Source organism: Haliaeetus albicilla, chromosome Z (assembly GCF_947461875.1).
Source record: "Haliaeetus albicilla chromosome Z, bHalAlb1.1, whole genome shotgun sequence".
Taxonomy (NCBI): Eukaryota; Metazoa; Chordata; class Aves; order Accipitriformes; family Accipitridae; genus Haliaeetus; species Haliaeetus albicilla.
The window spans coordinates 10,892,350-10,910,424 of NC_091516.1; the positions used below are offsets into that span (position 1 = coordinate 10,892,350).

The 18,075-nt window shown below is 39.0% G+C and overlaps 1 protein-coding gene across 4 annotated transcripts in view; it reads left to right on the forward strand.

The window, feature by feature from the left end:
- Positions 1-14: 14 nt before the first annotated feature.
- The window catches only part of NLN (neurolysin), a 43,573-nt gene continuing 25,512 nt past the window's right edge, over positions 15-18,075 (forward strand). For 2 of the 4 annotated variants that reach the window (XM_069776572.1, XM_069776573.1), the window contains exons 1-3: positions 3,268-3,400; positions 12,177-12,433; positions 14,881-15,029. In XM_069776572.1, the coding sequence (XP_069632673.1) occupies positions 3,321-3,400; positions 12,177-12,433; positions 14,881-15,029 (486 nt within the window). In that variant the 5' untranslated portion in view covers positions 3,268-3,320. Of the gene's footprint in view, positions 191-3,267; positions 3,401-12,176; positions 12,434-14,880; positions 15,030-18,075 lie in introns of those variants that run through there. The other 2 variants (XM_069776571.1, XM_069776570.1) reach the window with 2 other exon arrangements.

Sequence of the window (18,075 nt, forward strand, 5' to 3'; positions counted from 1 at the left end):
GAGGAGGCGGCGACGGAAGCGGATGCGCAGGTCGGCGGCGCGGGGCTGAGGGCTGTGCCCGCGGCCGGCGAGAGGGCGGGGCGGCAGCGGGAGCGAAGCCAGCCCGTCTTCTTCTTCTTCCTCCTCCCTCCTCCTCCTCCTCTCGCACTGCCCTCCCCATGCTGGCCCTGTGCGCGGGCGCGGCTCGCAGGTAGGCGCGGCGGGGAAGGGGGCGCCTCACGGCCAGCCGCGGCGGGCCGTCTCCGGTGTGGGGGCCGCCTTGACTGGAAGCCGCCGTGAGAGCACCGAGACGCCCGCGGCTGACGGGGAGGTCCTCGTCCCTCCGGGAGCCCGGCCTGGGCTGTGCCCGGGCGTCCTGGCGCGGCGCCGGCGGTGGGGCCTGGCTGACCCCCCTGCGGCCGGGCCGAGGGGGGAGCGGCCGGTCGGCTCTGAGGAGAGAAACGGCCGCTGGCCTGCCGGGCGGGGCGGGCGGTGGGCTGCAGGTGTGCGGGGCGTGCCCTAAGGGGCCAGGCAGACAATAGGACAGGAAACTTTGCAGCCTGTGGGGTTTATTGCCTCAGCTCGTGGCGTGTTTCCCGCAGTCCGCCTTCCCTGAAATAACCTCCGTTCTGTACAACTTCCAGGTGGGCAGGGCGGGTGAGGCGAGGTCTCCGCTGGGTAATTCTTGCACCGAGTATCAGGCGTACCGCAGGATAAATGGGCAGGAAAACAATAGAGTGAGGGCTAGGGCTACAGCAGTGGGGCTCTGCGGCAAGGTGTGTGTGAAGCGAGACCGGGCAATCTGTTTTTAATAGCTTTATAGAAAGGTGTGCCGTTATTTCACATTATATGAGGGGTGAGATAGGTACAACTGTGTTATCGAAGGGTTTTAAAATACGGGGTTAATTATTCTGTCTGTAATAAATACTAGCTCCAAATGGACCCAGAAAACCAGTGTGGAAGAAGGCTTGTAGGCACTTCCAGATGGACTAGGCGAATGACCATCACTGCAGAAATTGAGAGGGCAGAAGAACAGAAGCAAAAGACCAGATTTAATAGGAAATGCGGAAATAGTAGGAGGGTCACAATGTAAATACGTTGTGGTAATGAGAATGGAGCTGAATTTGAGTGTAGAATGAAGAAGCTGGTTACCTCTTGTGGACTTTTGAGAAATGACAGTTGTGTGCTCTACTGCATAAACCTTACCATTTTTGTTCTATTTCACAGCCTTTGTTCAGGTCAAATTGGGATTGAGGGGTACTAGCAGTTAGAAAATAAGATCCAGAATAAATTCTTTTCATCAGGCTCCTGCTGTTGTAAATGAACTGGCAAATTTACTGTTATCGAATCAAGTGCACAACTATTTTTTTTTTTCCCCAATATGCATTTGCATTCTTTTTGTGTAGTGATTTTCACTGTTCTCCATGTTTTGTGTTGATTGTCCTTGTTTGTCCTATAGATTTCTCCAACAAAAAGAAGGAAACGAAAAGAAGGATGGAAGGTTTTTTTTCTTTAGAAAAAAGTTTAAAGGCCTATCTTTGTTTGCAAGTTGTATTTGGAAACTGAAGATACCTCATTCTTAAGTAATAATAAAGTGTTGGGTATTAATTTAAATTTTTTTTCATCACTTGTTGTAAGTACAGTGGGGAATGATTGCTGCACTTTGTTAATTGTGATTTTTTTTTTTCCAGTTATCATTTGAGTGTGCCCAAATAATTGTTTCACAAAAAAGAGTGATCTTGAATGCCTAATAGTGACCTCTAATTTTCAAAAGTTAATCAGTTGGTCACAGAAATGTTGAATAGGAAAGATTCTCAGCTTCTATTTTTTCCCAAGGGCATCTTAACATGAGATAAAAATGACAGTTCTTAGCAAGTTTGAAGTATCATGCCTTACGTTGAATAAAACTACATTAAGGGTTTGATTTGTTTGGTTAAGATAGGCAGCTTTTGGGAGAGAGACTATTTCCAATTAAATACTTTTCCTATTGGAATACAGAAGATTCGAAGATTAATATTTAGTTCAATAAAATGCATGGAAAAAGGCAGACTGAGAAGCAGATCAATTAAGCAAGCGCAGTAGTCTCTTTGCTTTTTGAGAATATTGATAGAAATAGAAAAAAAATCTGAACAGAAATAGACACAATGATTTAAATAATTTCAGTGTCCTGAAATAATTCTCTAGGATTCTTGAATTCTGGAGTCTTTCTCTGAAAATCTTCAAAATCAGGTTTTTCATAGGAAAATATATGTACATGGACTCTGGAAAAACTAGAATTTGTATGTAAGATCTAATTTTAGATTTCCATCACTGGAAAGAAACACGGAACACTGGCTTTTCTCTCGATGAGGAGGTGAACTAGCAAGAAACTGCAGCTAGGGGAAAGAGGCAGGAGGAAGAATGACATTGGGAGGCAAAGAAACAGGAAGAACTTTTATAGTCACTTTCTTATTTCGTGCTTATCACCATAGTGTGTGCGTATGCTTTCATTAGACTATCAGGTCCAACATCTCACCAATGGCAAGGGCCAGACAGTACACTTGGAACATTTTTCCCTTTCCCTGTGCTCTGTGGTCTGCACAACCTCCTCTGTGTACTGCAGCAGCAATTATTTCCTGTGGTCAAAAGCAACAGCTGCCACCTATCTAACGACAGCAGGCTCCAGAAGAACAATTTGTCTATTGCAGTTTGCAGAAGAGAATTGTTGCCTGGACTGGCTGAGACAAAGATGTCAGGCTCAGAAGCATTTTGTGGACTGAATTTGACCCATGGAGCACCAGCTGGACCACACTAAGCAGTACAATTAATGTCTTTTGAGGACATACCTGTTCTATCATTCTCTCTATAAAGGAAAAAAATGCCTTGCTTGGAAAAAATTCTTTTAAATGGTTTGGTTTAGTTCAAAAGCCTGTAATTTCTTTTACAGGAGCCAGGGTCAGGTACCTCAGAAAGCATGTAAGATAGGATGAACGTTCAGTACTATATTTTCAGAACAGTCTAGGAATTGAGGACTTCCCAACACAAAAAACAGTTGTCCCATGATCTTGTACAAAAATTTGTCCAGTAGTACCTTTTTTATATTGAAACTGCCTCCTATAACTGTGTTTGATCTCCTCCTGAGTTATGTTGGAGGCGACAGGGGAAAAAATGATCCCTGTTGATTCTGTCCGTCCTCTTCATGATTGCATAAATCTCTGGAGTACTTCTTCTGTTCTGCCTTTTTTTTTCCCCCCCTTTTTTGGCAGGGGGTGTCCAGTATGAAGAATCCGGTCTAGTTAGTTGTTCTTTGAATGGAGTCCATTGCTCACTGCAGCTGATTGTTACTAACTCATGATGACTTGATGGAACAGGAAAATGTTTTGGCAGCTGGGAAAACAGAAGATGAGAGAGTTTATAAGCGTTGGGAAGATCAGACCTGCACGTAGTATGTGTGTGCTTCATTACGGAGTGGTATAATGGATCTTTGTGTCTTGTTCTCTGCTCCACCTTTACTAAATCCTATCGTTTCCTTCTTTTCAGCTGCTTTTTGGCTGATGTTTTTGTTAAACTGTTATGTCTCCAGAATGGTTAGATCAACTCACAGCTCATCACTGTGTATAAAAAGTCAGAAGTGTGTGTCACTTCACATTTATTAAGACTGAAATTCACCTTGTTAGTGGCTTTAAACTTTACTCAGTGTTGTGACATTCTTCACATCTCTTTGTGGCCGTGTTTAGTACACTACATTATCATCAGTAAATTTTGTCACTTCATTAATACCACCTTCTTGTAGATGAGGTATAAATATGTGAAAGAATACAGAACACAGCATGGAACCCTGCAGGGCTCCACTGGTCACCTAGTTGCATTCAGAAAAGTGAGCAGCCATTTCTGTTTATTTCCTAGCTTTTAACCATTTATCCGTAATAGAATCTCCCTTCTCATCATACAGCAGCATGGTCTCTTTAGGACCTTTTGGTCAGCAGTCTTTGGAAATCAAAGAGATTATATTAACTGATCTCTGTCTATTGTGACTTCTTCAAAAAATTCAAATAGATTTGTGAGTCTAGATTTCCATCTGTAGAGGAGAGTCTTTTCCGGTACATGTTATATGTAATTAGATTAGGGAGGCAAGGTGAGGATGGGTGGAATTACACTTGTCTCTGACCAAAATACGATTGTGTGTGTGTGTGTGTGTTCATCATGCCTTCTCTAAGAGTTCTGTCTTTAACAGAGACACTTTATTTCTGCTGTAGAGTGTTAAATGAGTGAAGTTCTTGGCCATACTCATCATGCTGGAACAATCTTTCATGTAGACTGGAACCAGCCTGGGAAGGACTCAAGTGTTGTTAAGTCACTATTCACTCAAAAGCCAGAGCAGAAAGCAGGCTTCATTTGCTTGCCTAGTTTGTGGTGTTGAGCAGGCACACTGTAGCACAGAGCGCTGTTTGGGATTTTACAAGCATTGAAACAATCACAGCATGCTATAACACACTTTTCCCAAGAAGAACAGTGACTTAAAATGGTGCAAGTGAGAGAGATTAGGTCATCATCTGCCATGAAAGCATAGTTTTCCAACTAACTAACTAGTGATGGCAAAGAACATTTCTCATCACTTTGACTGTATGAAACTTAAGATTCAGTAGGAAATCAAAGAGTATTTCAATGGTGCAAGCTGAACTGATTAACTGCGGGTGTATATCAAAGAAACCTTTTGTGTTTACAGGCCCTCCTCAATAGTTTTCTCTGGCCTGCAGTACCCCTTCTTTTTTAGTTGGAGTCAACAAGCTGTTTTTCATGCATTAGCTTACTGCTTTCAAGTACTGAACTATCCTGGCAGTCATAGTGTGTGGTGTTTGCACTTTATCTGCTGTTTATATTGCTGGCATGATAGACATATGATAGATGCTTATGCAGCAGCACCTGAGAGCACTGTAGGGCCTTAAAAGCAGTATTTTTTCCACTGTGTTTCCATGGTTCACCTGATGGTAGAACCAAACAGCAAGATAACCTTAATGAGCACCTCCTGCAATAAGTTCAGTGTAGTACACTTACAGTCTGTGTGCAAATGTTGAAAAATCTCTCAACTTCTTCCTAAGATCCTCCAAGCAAGTTGTGCTGTGATGGAGGTTTTCTGTGACACAGAATGGATTCAGTTCACAGAATGGGTTTGAAGCCTAGTTTAGCAGCCCTAGTAATTTTGGGGTTTGGTTTGGGTTTGCTTGGTTGTTTGGGTGGTTTTTTTCCTAGAACCATGGATACCATAATTTTAGAGATCAGACACTCTGCAGAAACAGTACCCTGACCCTTCAATGTGTTCCACTCCAGATTACTGTGTGGAGGAAATCACCTCCTCTTATGAATGTCAATCAGACCAGTTTCCAAATTCCTTTTGTTTAAAGTTGGAAGGGCCTGGGGGAAAGGGGAGAGGATGTAAGTAAATTGTAACATGTTATGCACATGTATGAGTTCCTATTTAAGGTCTGGATTTGTGTTAGTTGCCACAGAGTGCCTTTTTCAATTACTTTGCTGTTGATGTTAATTCTATCAGAGAAACCAGTAGACATTGGTTGCCAGATAGTAAGGTCATAAAAGAAGCACTGAGGGTAATGTATGTATCAATAAAGATTTTAAAATGTTTGTATAACTTGTAGCTTTTTTTACTTGCTCACATTGATCTGAAGAGCTAAAAGAGTATCTAAGTATCTAAGTTGCAGAGAATCCTTTTTTCTGAAAGATGTAGTGACAAAATTAATGGTTTAGTGTTAAAAGGCACTAGATTTTCTGCTATTCCTTCAAATGCATCTTGAGAAAAAAAACAGTTTCTAATGGCAGTTATGGAGCTTTAAATAGGAAGTACTAAACATGCTATCATCTTGCTATAGTGAGAGCTGTCTGTGCCAAACACTTTTCTAAGGAAAATGGCCGAGGAATTCGAGGCATGTATTCACTGTTCCATACACTGTCAAGAGCCAAACAGATGAAAGGACTGAGAAGCGAAGTGTAACAAAGACTTCAGATGTGTTTGTCCAGCAGGAAAAAGTGATAACTTATATTGTGGGGCTATAGTCTCATTTCTTTGGCTCAGTCGGAGTAATGCTGCCCTGTGATTAGCTTTGAGCTGTTTAACTGTACTTTGCTTGTTCTGTCTTGGATTTTTTTTTTTTTTCCTCCCATTCATGTTTTTGCTTTGGGTTACTCAGTCCTCTGCTTACTTTGCTTGATTTTGTCCTTGCTTTACTATAAAATATACAATTACTTCTTGTCTGGAACTGTGAGTCAAAAGTGAAACAATATGGAGATATATTTAAAACTCAAGCAAGAATTAAGGATCTCTAAGTAGCACAAAGACTTTAGTCTATAAAATTTCTGTCTTAAAATCCATCCTGAGAACAGAGACTGACTGCAGTGTATCTTACATTGTTAGATGCTGCTGAATACTCATTGTGGTTTGTTTCTGAAATGCTTTTTAACTTCTTCATATAAAGAAAAAAAAAAGTAATCCATTCCATATGAGGCTTTACTGTTTTAAAGCTTTGGTTAAACCGTGCTTGTCTGCTATCATTTATATATGTTTGGTAGCACTTGAGTCTTACTTTCAGAGAGATGCCAACATATGGCATATTATTCAAGTACTAAATAATTGTCCAGAGGCAAACTGCCAGTTTTTATATTGCCTTAATGGGACATGTCTAGTTTGGGGGGGTTTGTTGTTGTTGTTTGTTTGTTTTTTTTAACAAGGCCACTAGGTGGAGTCAAAACACTGGGACGCTGTGAGTGTTGATTACGGCTACCTGATGAATATGGTCTTGCTGGCTTCCAGCAGGCAGCCCTGCTTCTCCTGCAGCCTGTAAGACTACGAAGTGTTGTTTAACTCAGATCTGCTGTTTCAAAAAATAGAAAGACCAAAATGGTCTTATTGTTGTTATTAATTTTAAATTGGCAGCTTTTACAAAGATTTATACAGTAAATTACTGATTGAAAAAGTTGTTCATTGTGTTCATCGTGATTTGCAAATCTGCTCTTGCTTATATCCATAGGAATGTCCCCTAAAGTATATGTAAGGTACAGCAAGAAAAGATTGTATTTATTTGCCCTTAGAGTATTAAAAAACTAGAAGATGACTAAGTTACCTGAATTTGAGATGCCGCCCCTCTCTGTCTTTCTCTCTATATTCTTTTTTAAAATCTTGGCTCCCACTTTACCCCTGAAGCTGTTATCCCCGTTCTTTTGTCAGCAGCGAATATAGTTTTCCATCCTACACGAAGCTGATATACTCCAATTTTTGTGTGGCTACATGGAACTGTCAGATCTATTAGCAAGTACAGTAAACTGGTCTGTATATATATTTTCCAGAAATACACTTGTTAATACACTTTATTCTGTAAAATTATACTTGTCATTGTAACTAATACTGTTTAGGTGAAGATTAATTTGCAAACTGGAAGTACCATTAAAGAGTCTTGGATGGAGTCATAGCTATCAATATGTAATCAGTTAAATGAGACAGCAGGCTTAAATCTTGACTGTATTATAAAGTGATTATCAGTACTAGGACCAGACTGTGGACAAGCTTGCAGGTTTTTGTATTTTCTAAAGCTGCTATTGCCCTTTGCTGCTTCTGCTTCATAATTGTGGGTTTCTTATTTTTTTTTAGTACCGTCAATGGAACACGCCAACAAAGGGTTGCTTGGTGTGTACCAGTCACGGAAAATGTTTCTAAACAAAACCAGGCTTACATAAATGTTTAATACGTTTAAAATACTGCACAAGTTAAAAATCAGTCTGTAAATTCAATTGCTTTCTTTGTCTTTGCAGCAGTTATATTGGCCACTCTATTGCTGTAACAGAGTATTGTAAAGGTCCTTCTCCTTTCTAAAATCAAATCAAATTTATATTTTCCAGAAGCAGCAAGTAATCAAACTGCAGATTTGTTGGTAAAATAAATTACCTGGCATTCTAGCAAAAATAACAACAATTGTAGTCTGTAACTTGGAAGCTTTGTTTTTTTCTTAAAAATCCTCTTTTAGAAGTAGCTACTAAGCTTTAAGTTGTTACTAAACTTACACTGCTTTTGGTAGAAATTATCATTCTTACTGCTTTGGGGATTGGCAGATTAATACCATAATTTGTAAGAACAGCTGCTTCTCTAATACTCTGTTGTAGCTGAAAGTCCAAACCAAACCTTGTGTGCCTTTCCTACTGAACTTCTAGATGGATGAAGCAGTGCACAAATGCATAATATATTTCAGTCTGCCCCATATGTCATTCCACTGACATTATTAGATGCTATAGGACTCACCCAAGAAAAAGGTAAGCGCAAGTTGCCAACAGAGGCCAGTTGGACGCCTTTTCCAGTTTATATCTGGGAAGTTGAAGTTTCCCACAGTGATACAATTTACTTTAATATTTTCCCTCTAATAACATGTCAAGAGTAGTTGCAGGGCATTTTTTAAACAGTCATACTATCTTAGCTATACTCTTCCTTCTTGTTTCTTTATAGTCTATTTAATCTTTAATTTTGGCATTGTTAATAGTTAGTAAATTACCAATTTTATTGCAGTATGATACATGGAGTTTGGGGAATTTATTTATTTAAAGTTTTATGTAGAGAAACAATATGAAATACTAAGCCATGAAATAAATTGCCAAGATTTCACTTGTGCTTGTACGTTGTCTTTTATTAATCTGATGTTAGTTACATAGGCCCTAAGTACAATCTGATTGACTGGTGGCAAGGTAACAACACATATCAGTAAGTGGTTAATTGAAGAATTGCATGTAGTGATTGGTTTTATGTGAAATGTTACATTATGGGTTTTGAAGGCCCACCTTTGTTTGGGCAATTAGAAAGACTTGCAGGTCTTTCTGAGTTTGTAGTGCCTTTGTTAATCTACATAAATGACTGCTTCCTTGTATCAGCAGGAGGATACAAGTATCAGCATTTCAAAACCAGACAGTTCTGTGTTTTCCTGTCTCTAACAGATAGACAACAACTTGCTGGCATTTATGGCAATCATTTATGCAACTGTCAAATTTGTGTGTGTATTCCTCAATGCAACTAGCCAACATACTAAGAAAATCAGGTGGTGTCTTTTTGTGGTATTTAAAAGTAGTGCTCTGCGGTAATTGGGGAGCCTACATTCAAGTTCATGAAATCAGTTCAACTTTAATTACTGCTTAAACTTGTTGGACAGGCTTAAATTAATATAATCTGTTGGTGCTTTGAGTGTTTTAGTGTTTGTTTCTGACAATATGTAGTTGGTCAGTGACAGGGCTGTGTCTTCTGCATGTCTAGGTCAAGGTAATGAATGACAGAAAGCTGTAGGTTCCCTTTAAAAAAGAGGTATCTGCTTCATAGCCTGCACTTTAGCATAGTTGTCAGCTTTTATGTTGTTCAGGCTGTTTTTTTTCCTTTGATTCTATTTTACTTTTATTTGTACCTTAATTTGGCACATTTCATATTCTTTTTTATGTTCTTGGGGAGGGGTGGGGTGTAGAGTTCAGAGCCTTGAACCTCTTTTTGAGGAGGTTCCCCTTCAGCTCCCATGAGGTTGTACAAGAGCTATGCTAGCAATGTGTGGAAAAACTAGACATAGGGCAGTCCAGTGGGAAGCTGTTTGTGACTTAATGAAGTACTGTTCTTTAAAGGATTTGTAGATTCAGGGTAGGATTCAGTGGTTTTGGGAGGTGGGAAACATGCATTCTCAGAAAGCTAATACTTAACATTTTGCTTTCATGAAAGCAGCTTCATTTATCATAAACTTCTAATTGAGATTCGAAGTTTCAGTAGTCCAATGGAGAAGCTACTAAGGCATTAATGTCAGAACTGAGTTGGTATCAGAGAGGCAGAACAGAGGTGGAAGGAATATTCTTTATTCAGGATTCATTTTGAGTTAAATCATCAATTTGCTGGACATTGATGTTTCTGTAAGCCAGTAGAAGGGAAAAGTAAACCTCTCTCCCACACTGGTTTGGGAGGATTTGAAGAAACTGTGGTAGCAAGGAAAAAAAAATTCTCAATGTAAAGTGTAGATGGAAATGCCACCCGTATACTGGGCTGCATCAAAAGAAGCACGACCAGCAGGTCGAGGGAGGTGATTCTGCCCCTCAACCCTGCTCTCATGAGACTCCACCTGGAGCACTGCGTCCAGCTCAAGTCCTCAGTACAGGAAAAGACAGGACCTGTTCAAGTGAGTCCAGATGAGGGCCGTGAAGATGATCAGAGGGCTGGAGCACCTCTCCTGTGAAGACAGGCTGAGAGAGTTGGGGTTGTTCAGCCTGGAGAAGAGAAGGCTCCAGGGAGACCTTATAGCAGCCTTCCAGTACCTAAAGGGGGCCTACAAGAAAGCTGGAGAGGGACTTTTTACAAGGGCATGTGCTGATAGGACAAGGGGTAATGGCTTCAAACTGGAAGAGGGTAGATTTAGATTAGATATCAGGCAGAAGTTCTTTACTGTGAGGGTGGTGAGGCACTGGAACAGGTTGCCCAGAGAAGTTGTGGATGCCTCATCCTTGGAAGTGTTCAAGGCCAGGTTGGATGGGGCTTTGAGCAACCTGGTCTAGTGGAAGGTGTCCCTCCCCGTGGCAGGGGGGTTGGAACTTGATGATCTTTAAGGTCCCTTCCAACCCAAACCATTCTATGATTCTCTGAAATGTTGTCTTTCATTTTTGTCTTGCATAAAAATAGTTTTGGCTAGGTTATTTCTACAGAATTCCTCCTATAGATGAGTAAGCCTTTTAACAAAAAGTCTTACCTTCAAACAGAAGTCCTGTGTGCAGCTCTCTTTGGATTGTTGGCATTTCACTCTTCTGCTTTGTTCTTCCTTCAGGCTAAAATTGCCTATCCTTTTGTGCGTGCTCCCTGCATTGTATGCCAAAACCTATCTGAGCACTTATGCACATACCAGACTGGTTTTGCAATAAAATTAGTACAAGTACAGTGGCTAGCGTTAGAGAAAAAGGTATTTGGTATACAATAGTGTGAAGTAAACATCCCTTTTAGTGGCAAGCTCTGTGTGTGTTCTTGTATCTCTTTAGTTATGGTTGAAAATTTTGTCATTATTACCATAACAACATGTGATTTTTTTTTTTATTTTTTTTTTTTTAGATTATGTGACTGAAATAGGGAGGCAGATAGTAAGTCTCTGCCAACCAGAGATCCTCCTATGATGCTCATATGATCTTCCTATGATACTAAACATTGCAGCAAGCTTTACTGCTTGAATGCCAGCTGTCTTTTAATTACTATCAAATTATCTGCCTCAGCAACTACTTCATATATAACTGAGCTATTAATGTAGTGACCAGGTGGACATCTTGTTGACTGTGTGGGTTTCTATTAGCCCCACTTCAGTCAGTTACCTGAGTCTGTATCCTTCTCCTTTATACAACCAAGTTGAGTGCTCATTTGTTGGGGTGGGAGGGTAGAAGCCTGTATTTCTGAAGCCCTCATGGCTCCAAGTCTCTCTCTTTTTTCTTTTTTTTTAATAATGTCAAAAAGATTAGTGAAAAGGCAGCCATTGATTGGGTAAGATCAGTTACATATGTAAACTCTTCTGCTAGCTAAAGCTGAAATATAGTTGATTTATATAATCAGGATTAATAGTACATAAATTACAGTAAAATTACGTACCTCTTCTGACAATAGTGTGAAACTGTCTGTTTAAAATCCACAACAATTAAAGGAATACATTTTCAGGTAAGTAACAATTAGAAGTTTTCCTCCCATGGCTGATTGTGTGGTAAACATCCTGTATGAATATAAAACTATTTGTTACAATGAACATGACTTTTTTGTGTGTCTTGTTTTGTGCATCTTTGCAGTTCTTGTTCTTAATAATCTAGAAATCACTGTCGGTTTTATTCCTTATTTCAAAAATGCAAATACTGTCTGTTTCTGTAGAGTTTCAGTAACTGTGAGTCTTACTGTCTGGTTTTGTCAATACCAAAGTTTTTATCCCTGTCCAGACTTGGTCATCCTCTAGATAGAAAAGGTACAAGACAGACATCTGATTTATTTAAATAGACTTAATTGATAAGGGTAACGGCTGTGTATGGTCCTGCTGAACAAGTTATGGCTCTAAAAAGGACTTTGTTCTTGCTTCTAAAAATATTCTGTAATTAAAGGTCTCTTGCCTTTTTTTTTTTTAATGTTTACTGTAAACTACCTCTTGAACTAGAAAATTGCTATGCAAAGATAATTTTTATACTTTCAGGTCCGTTGGGCCACGGCTTGTGTTGACAATGACATTAGGAGCAGAAATTACTAGCCAGCTCAAGGCTTCTTCATACATAGCAGCAGGCCAAAACCTTTTGAGATGGGACCTGTCACCAGAGCAAATTAGAACAAGAACAGAAGAACTAATCAGGAAGACAAAGCATGTATATGACAGTGTCGGGATGCTTGATATTGCAGAAGTAACACATGAAAATACTGTACGGGCCTTGGCAGATATAGAGGTGGAATATGCAGGTTAGTGTACGCTTTCTGTGATTCTTTCTATAGGGCATTTCATCTGCACTTAAAGAAACATTGAGAAAAGATAGTTTTTGCTTGCAGTTCTGATCCATGCAGTTCTCATGTAGAATGTGTAGGGACCTCTCAAGGGTCCTCTGGTCATAATAACCTTTCAGGACCTCTCAGCAATATATAACATGATCAGCTACAAAGTCCTGCTGCTTTATTCTAGAGACAAAAACAAGGATTAGCAAAACTGTGCTGTTGACTGCTTTGACGCATCCAGAGAACTGCATTGGTCACCTATTTTCTTTTTGCATGTGAAGCTCCACACAGTTACATTTTTCTTTTCCAGCTGTGTACAACCGCTAGGGCACAGTGTGCAACAGTGTAGACTACAGAATCTGTGGTGTGTACAAACCTGATACGCAGTGTTTTTTTCAGACGCTGCAGAATCTGAGACAAGCAAGTCAAATGGAACAACGGAAAGGTTGATAAGCTCCTACTGGAGAAAATGTGAGGGTTGAGAATGGGGGAAGACTGCTTTACTTGCTCACTTTTATATTATGGCCTTCAAGGCCTTGAAGAATCCAGGGAGAGGTATTGGTCATGCAGTCATATCTAGATTGTTCTGGATGAATTATCAAGACCTACCAATACATGGCTGGAGTTTAATGGTCAAACACAGGTCATTCAGTTAATTTGTTAATAATTGTCAGTCAGAGGAGATAAGAAAAATAAAAGTGTGTCTTGGGTAGCTCTGTTTTGGAAAACCTATCAGATGGTGACTGCATGATCCTCAAAAAGTAGTCAGTGTAATAAAATGTCAAGTTCTCTTAAATCCTCTAAAAAAATCTGCAGTAGCAATAGAAGCGCTGAAAACAGCCAGCGTGGCTTGGAACAAAGTCTTTGCCTAGCAATAAAGAGCAGCCTGCAGCTCAAGTGATTGTACTGTAATATTAGTCTGGCTTTCACATACTTAGAATTACAGTTTAGGCACATCCAGTGAATTGACTGGAATTGATACTGGCAGAAAGACTGAGTAATCTTCACTCAGACAGCTTCCTGTCAGATTCAGTTTTAATTATACCAATGTATTTGGTATAATTATTGTAAGCCTTTTCACCAAGGTGTAAAACTCTGGTTTAAATTAAATTAGAAGGAAAATCTATGTTTGATTCAGCAAATAGCGGCCATCGGCCTCTCAGCATAGCCACCAAGACTTGCATCTACCAAGATGTACTTTTTTTCTTTATGTGTTATTGCAGTAGTGGGTCATATGTAAGCTTTTAATGCTAATCTTCAAAGCTGTATGTGAAATTAGCATGACTTACCTGTGAAACAGCCCATGGCATATGATAAGGATGTATTACCACAGCAAGACTTCCATTAAAACCTTGGATCTTTAAGGCCTGTGTGTCCTTTTCACATGTACATGACAGACCTCCCCCAGTAAGAGAAGTGTATTATCTGAAAAGACACAGGCCTTACATTTCACTTGGAAGCTGCCAAAACCCACTTCATCATTTTGAAACATCTTGGCATGAGGACAGGAGCGGGGCGTTTGGGGGGCAGTTTCCTATGGACTTTAAGAAGAAACATATGCCCATGTTTGCCTTCCAAAGGTATCTGAAGGGCTGAGAGTATCTCAGGGTTTGATAAACCAACTTCAGATTGCATGAAATTACAAAGCTCTAAATCATCCTAGAAATGTTGTTTCTCTAAAATGTGCTTTTGGGAAGGTGGAGGGGAGTGAAATTATAATTGGGTTTTAATTAAGTTAACTCAACTAAGTCATGACGATTCATTTCTATTTTAGCATTTCTATTCAATGTCATTATAAGATGCAATATTCCTTTAATAAGCAAGGATTTACTTGATCACAGAAGTGTATTCTAAAAAAGTAGCATTACTCAGCTTCTGATCTCTAGAAGTTCAGAATACATAGACAGCATCTTCTATCTTTGCTTTATTGGTTCTCCTTAAACACAGAAGAGAAGATGGGGATTTGACACCGTTCTCATAACAATGTAAAGATAACTTCAGGACACATGGGCCTCTTTGAAAGATTCAGAGCTTTTCACTTTAAATGCTAACATGGAAGCATCTGTGCCAGCCATGAAACAATGGCAGTCTTCAATTACTAATGGTTCATCTTTCAAAAATTATGTATTCTATTTATACACCTTTCAGTTGATTTTGTAGAATTAAGAAGATGAGATAATTAGGCTTGGGTAATACATAGTGTCTGTAAAATGTTTATTTGTTATAATGGTGTGCGGTTTTGTCCTTTCACCTGTTCATTTTTATATTATCTGTAATCACTTTATTTGCTTCAAGCCTGATCTGAAGTGTCAGGTTGTTTCTTATGTCTTCTATAAATATCAGAAGGGGGGAAGTTCCTTATCCTTAAAGCATTTATAGCCTTTTGTATAAGTGTTCATTGCCTTTTATTTAAACAGTGGAAAGAAGCATGTTGGATTTTCCCCAGCATGTCTCACCTGACAAAGAGGTACGCTTAGCAAGTACAGAAGCTGACAAAAAGCTTTCTAATTTTGATGTGGAGATGAGCATGCGAGAAGATGTGTTTCAGAAGATTGTTTATTTGCAGGTAAATCACAACGATATCTGCATAACTTGTGGAAATGTAGATAAAATTCCAGCAGTGAAAAACGTTTCTCTAAAGAAGTTAGTATCCACAGCACTCTTCAAGATCCCCATCACTGTGTGTGTTTCCCCTGTGTCTATACCAGTCAAATCTTTCCAGTGGGACACGGCTATACAAAAAGGCTGTGGTTCCACAAAAACTTAAGCCAGTGTAACTTGGTGCTCCCACAATTTGTGTCTCATGTCTAGGTGTGTATATCCTCTCTCTCCATTGCAATAGCTTTGACTTCTGTCTAATCTTCCAATGAGCTGGTACAAGGAAGCTAAGCTAGCAGAAGTAAACCCATCAGGAAAAATAAAACATATTGTTTCTGCTGGCTGAGCTCCCTGAACTGGTTTGCCCAGAGCATCACCAATGTGTGAGGAAGAAAAGAGGCAATATAGCAATGTATTTAGGTTGGCTTACTGCTTTTGAATTGGTGTCCAAAATTGTGCTTTATTGAAGTAGTGGAGAAACTGAAATTTTAAAGTTGAGTTTTAAGTTATGAAAGTTAATGAGAACATATAACTGGGAGTGACCCCCCAAAATTACCTCTTTTGATCTGCTAATTATAGACAGCTACGTTGTATACACCTCATGTTGCATAAGCCTCAAAATAAAACTAAGTCAAAAGGTATGTTAAACTAGCTTCTATCCCTTTTGTGTTTCTGTTTAGCTTCCCTTCTAACTGGGCACCTACAAGTATCTTGTATTCTTCATTCAGACAGTTTATTTTGTAGCTCAAACAGGAAGAACATTTGTTTTTGTTCAAATGCATCTAGTGACATTTAGTAATAATTTTCCAAAAGTGTAATTTAAAGATAATGCAAGGAAGCTATCTGCTGTGCTTTGGATGTGAATCTTCTCTTTCAACCCCATCGATTTTTAACCTTCTTGTGATGCTGATAATATATTGGAGCCCTATTTCTTGGAGTTGTTGTCTATGCTTTTTGCAGCATTGGCTGGGAACCAGAATAATATTTGCAGGGCCTTATTAAAATGCCTTCAATACCATTGTCTTCTATTGCTGTGTTTTCTAGGCATATTTTCAAGTGTTCTTCTCTAGCTGGGTGGTGGTGTTTCTGTGTTTGTGGAGGTATTTAATAGCCCCATTTTGAGGACCTTCTGTTGTGTATTGGCAGATAGTGCCTTATGTTGATTTTATCCCTCTCCCCCCGTGCCTTATGTTGATTTTTTTTTTCCCCCTGCTCTGTTGCTAATAATTAAAAAGGTTGATATTTATTTATTATTTGCTGTGATTTTCCCCATTCTCCAGTACAGTATACATGGATACCTTTAGGACTAATCTGCCATATCTGTGTATTGATCTGTTTTTAATTTACAGGAATTTCTGATAGTAGCTAGTGAAAACTGATTGCTGTTACTCCCTAGTATTACTTTCTTAGAATCTTTTTTTTTTTAACATCTTTTTCATTTGGTGCTTTCCTACGTCATTTTCCTTTGCAGCAATACTTGGCTTCATAACAGTTACAATAGTTGCTTAAATCTCCATTTAATTTTTTTCAGAGATTTTTCTTGGCTTACCTCAGCATGCAAGCATGTTTTAGTATTAGTTTTCCAGAGATGCAACCTCTGAGCATGTATCAACTTCGTAATAACTATGAAAGTAGTAGCAGTTTTTGCTGTAGAACAGATGTGAAATTGCCAATAGTGCCAGACTGATCAGTTCTTGCTATTTCCAAATCACAAAATTCTTGTTAATTTTTGCTAAATTTCTAATGCCTTTTGTTAGAAACTCTTAGGTGAAAAGTCCGGTTCCAGGAGCCCATAAAAAAAAGAGACTTCCAAAACCAGAAATGTTTTGCTGAAATAATTTTATCAGTTTAAATGAGCCAGCAAAACATTTTGATTAAATCAGGTTTTTCATGGCTTCACTGAGGATTTAATAGTTCAGGTATATGAATTCAGTTTCATGATCCAGCACAGGGGCCAGATTAAAATGTGGTGAGGAGAATAAGGGCTGTCACACTCCCATGTTATTTATAATACAGTCAGTCCACTAAAAGATGATTAAATCTGCTTGATCTCAGTGACATCCTGAATGTTTTTGCTCCCTTTAACAAGGACTACACTTTTCTAAGTTAACAACTGTTTAGTATTCTTTCTAATTTCTGTTTTATTTAAAACCTGTTGGTAGTGGAAGATGTGTGAGGTTTTTATATTTAATTAAAAAAAAAAACCAAAAAAAACCCAAAACCTGAAAATAATCTAGTCTCTTTCTTTTCTCCACACATTAGGGGAAAAAATTCCTGCATAAATTTATGTTGTTCAATATGCTCCAGATCTTATTCTTTAGAAAACTTTTGTTTTGGGGTCTGAAACTTGGAATGAAGGTGAATTTGGTAGTGAAACTATAATTTTAAATTTTATTACTCCTAACATCTGCACATGTTGGCTAGCAGAGGCATGCTTAAGAATGTTGCCAACCTTCTCCACCCACATGCCCTCAGGAAACTCAGCCTGATGTAAACAGCTGCTGCAGTTTTTGTTCATGATATTCTAAGTAGGTTTTGTTTCTTACTCTGCCTGAAGATTTCTTTGTAGAATAAGGTAGCATGGTTGTCCAAAACAAGTACAAAATGGTATATAAAATCATCAGCCATGACCATCCTAAAACTTTTGGAAAGTTCCAACATTTCATGTGTGTAGTATATTCGAAATTAGCGCTTCTGTTGCAGAAATTGTTCATCAAAGAAACACAGGATGACATAGACCATCCTGACCAGACTGAAATTCAGAGATGACCACAGAACACCCTTGGTTCCTGCACCTATGAGGGTTTATATGCTTGCTTATCCTTAAAGATCTGACAGGTCTTTTTGAATGTGTGTCACCCTTATCTTAAGCATGTCTGTGATGCAGATAAACTTTACAAAGGCTAATATTAAGACTAGAAGCTATTTAACATTGATTTCTTTTGAAGTGTATGGAGAGATGTGTAGTCATCAAGAGAAAGATGAAGAATACTAACTTAGTTTTTTCCTCCTTT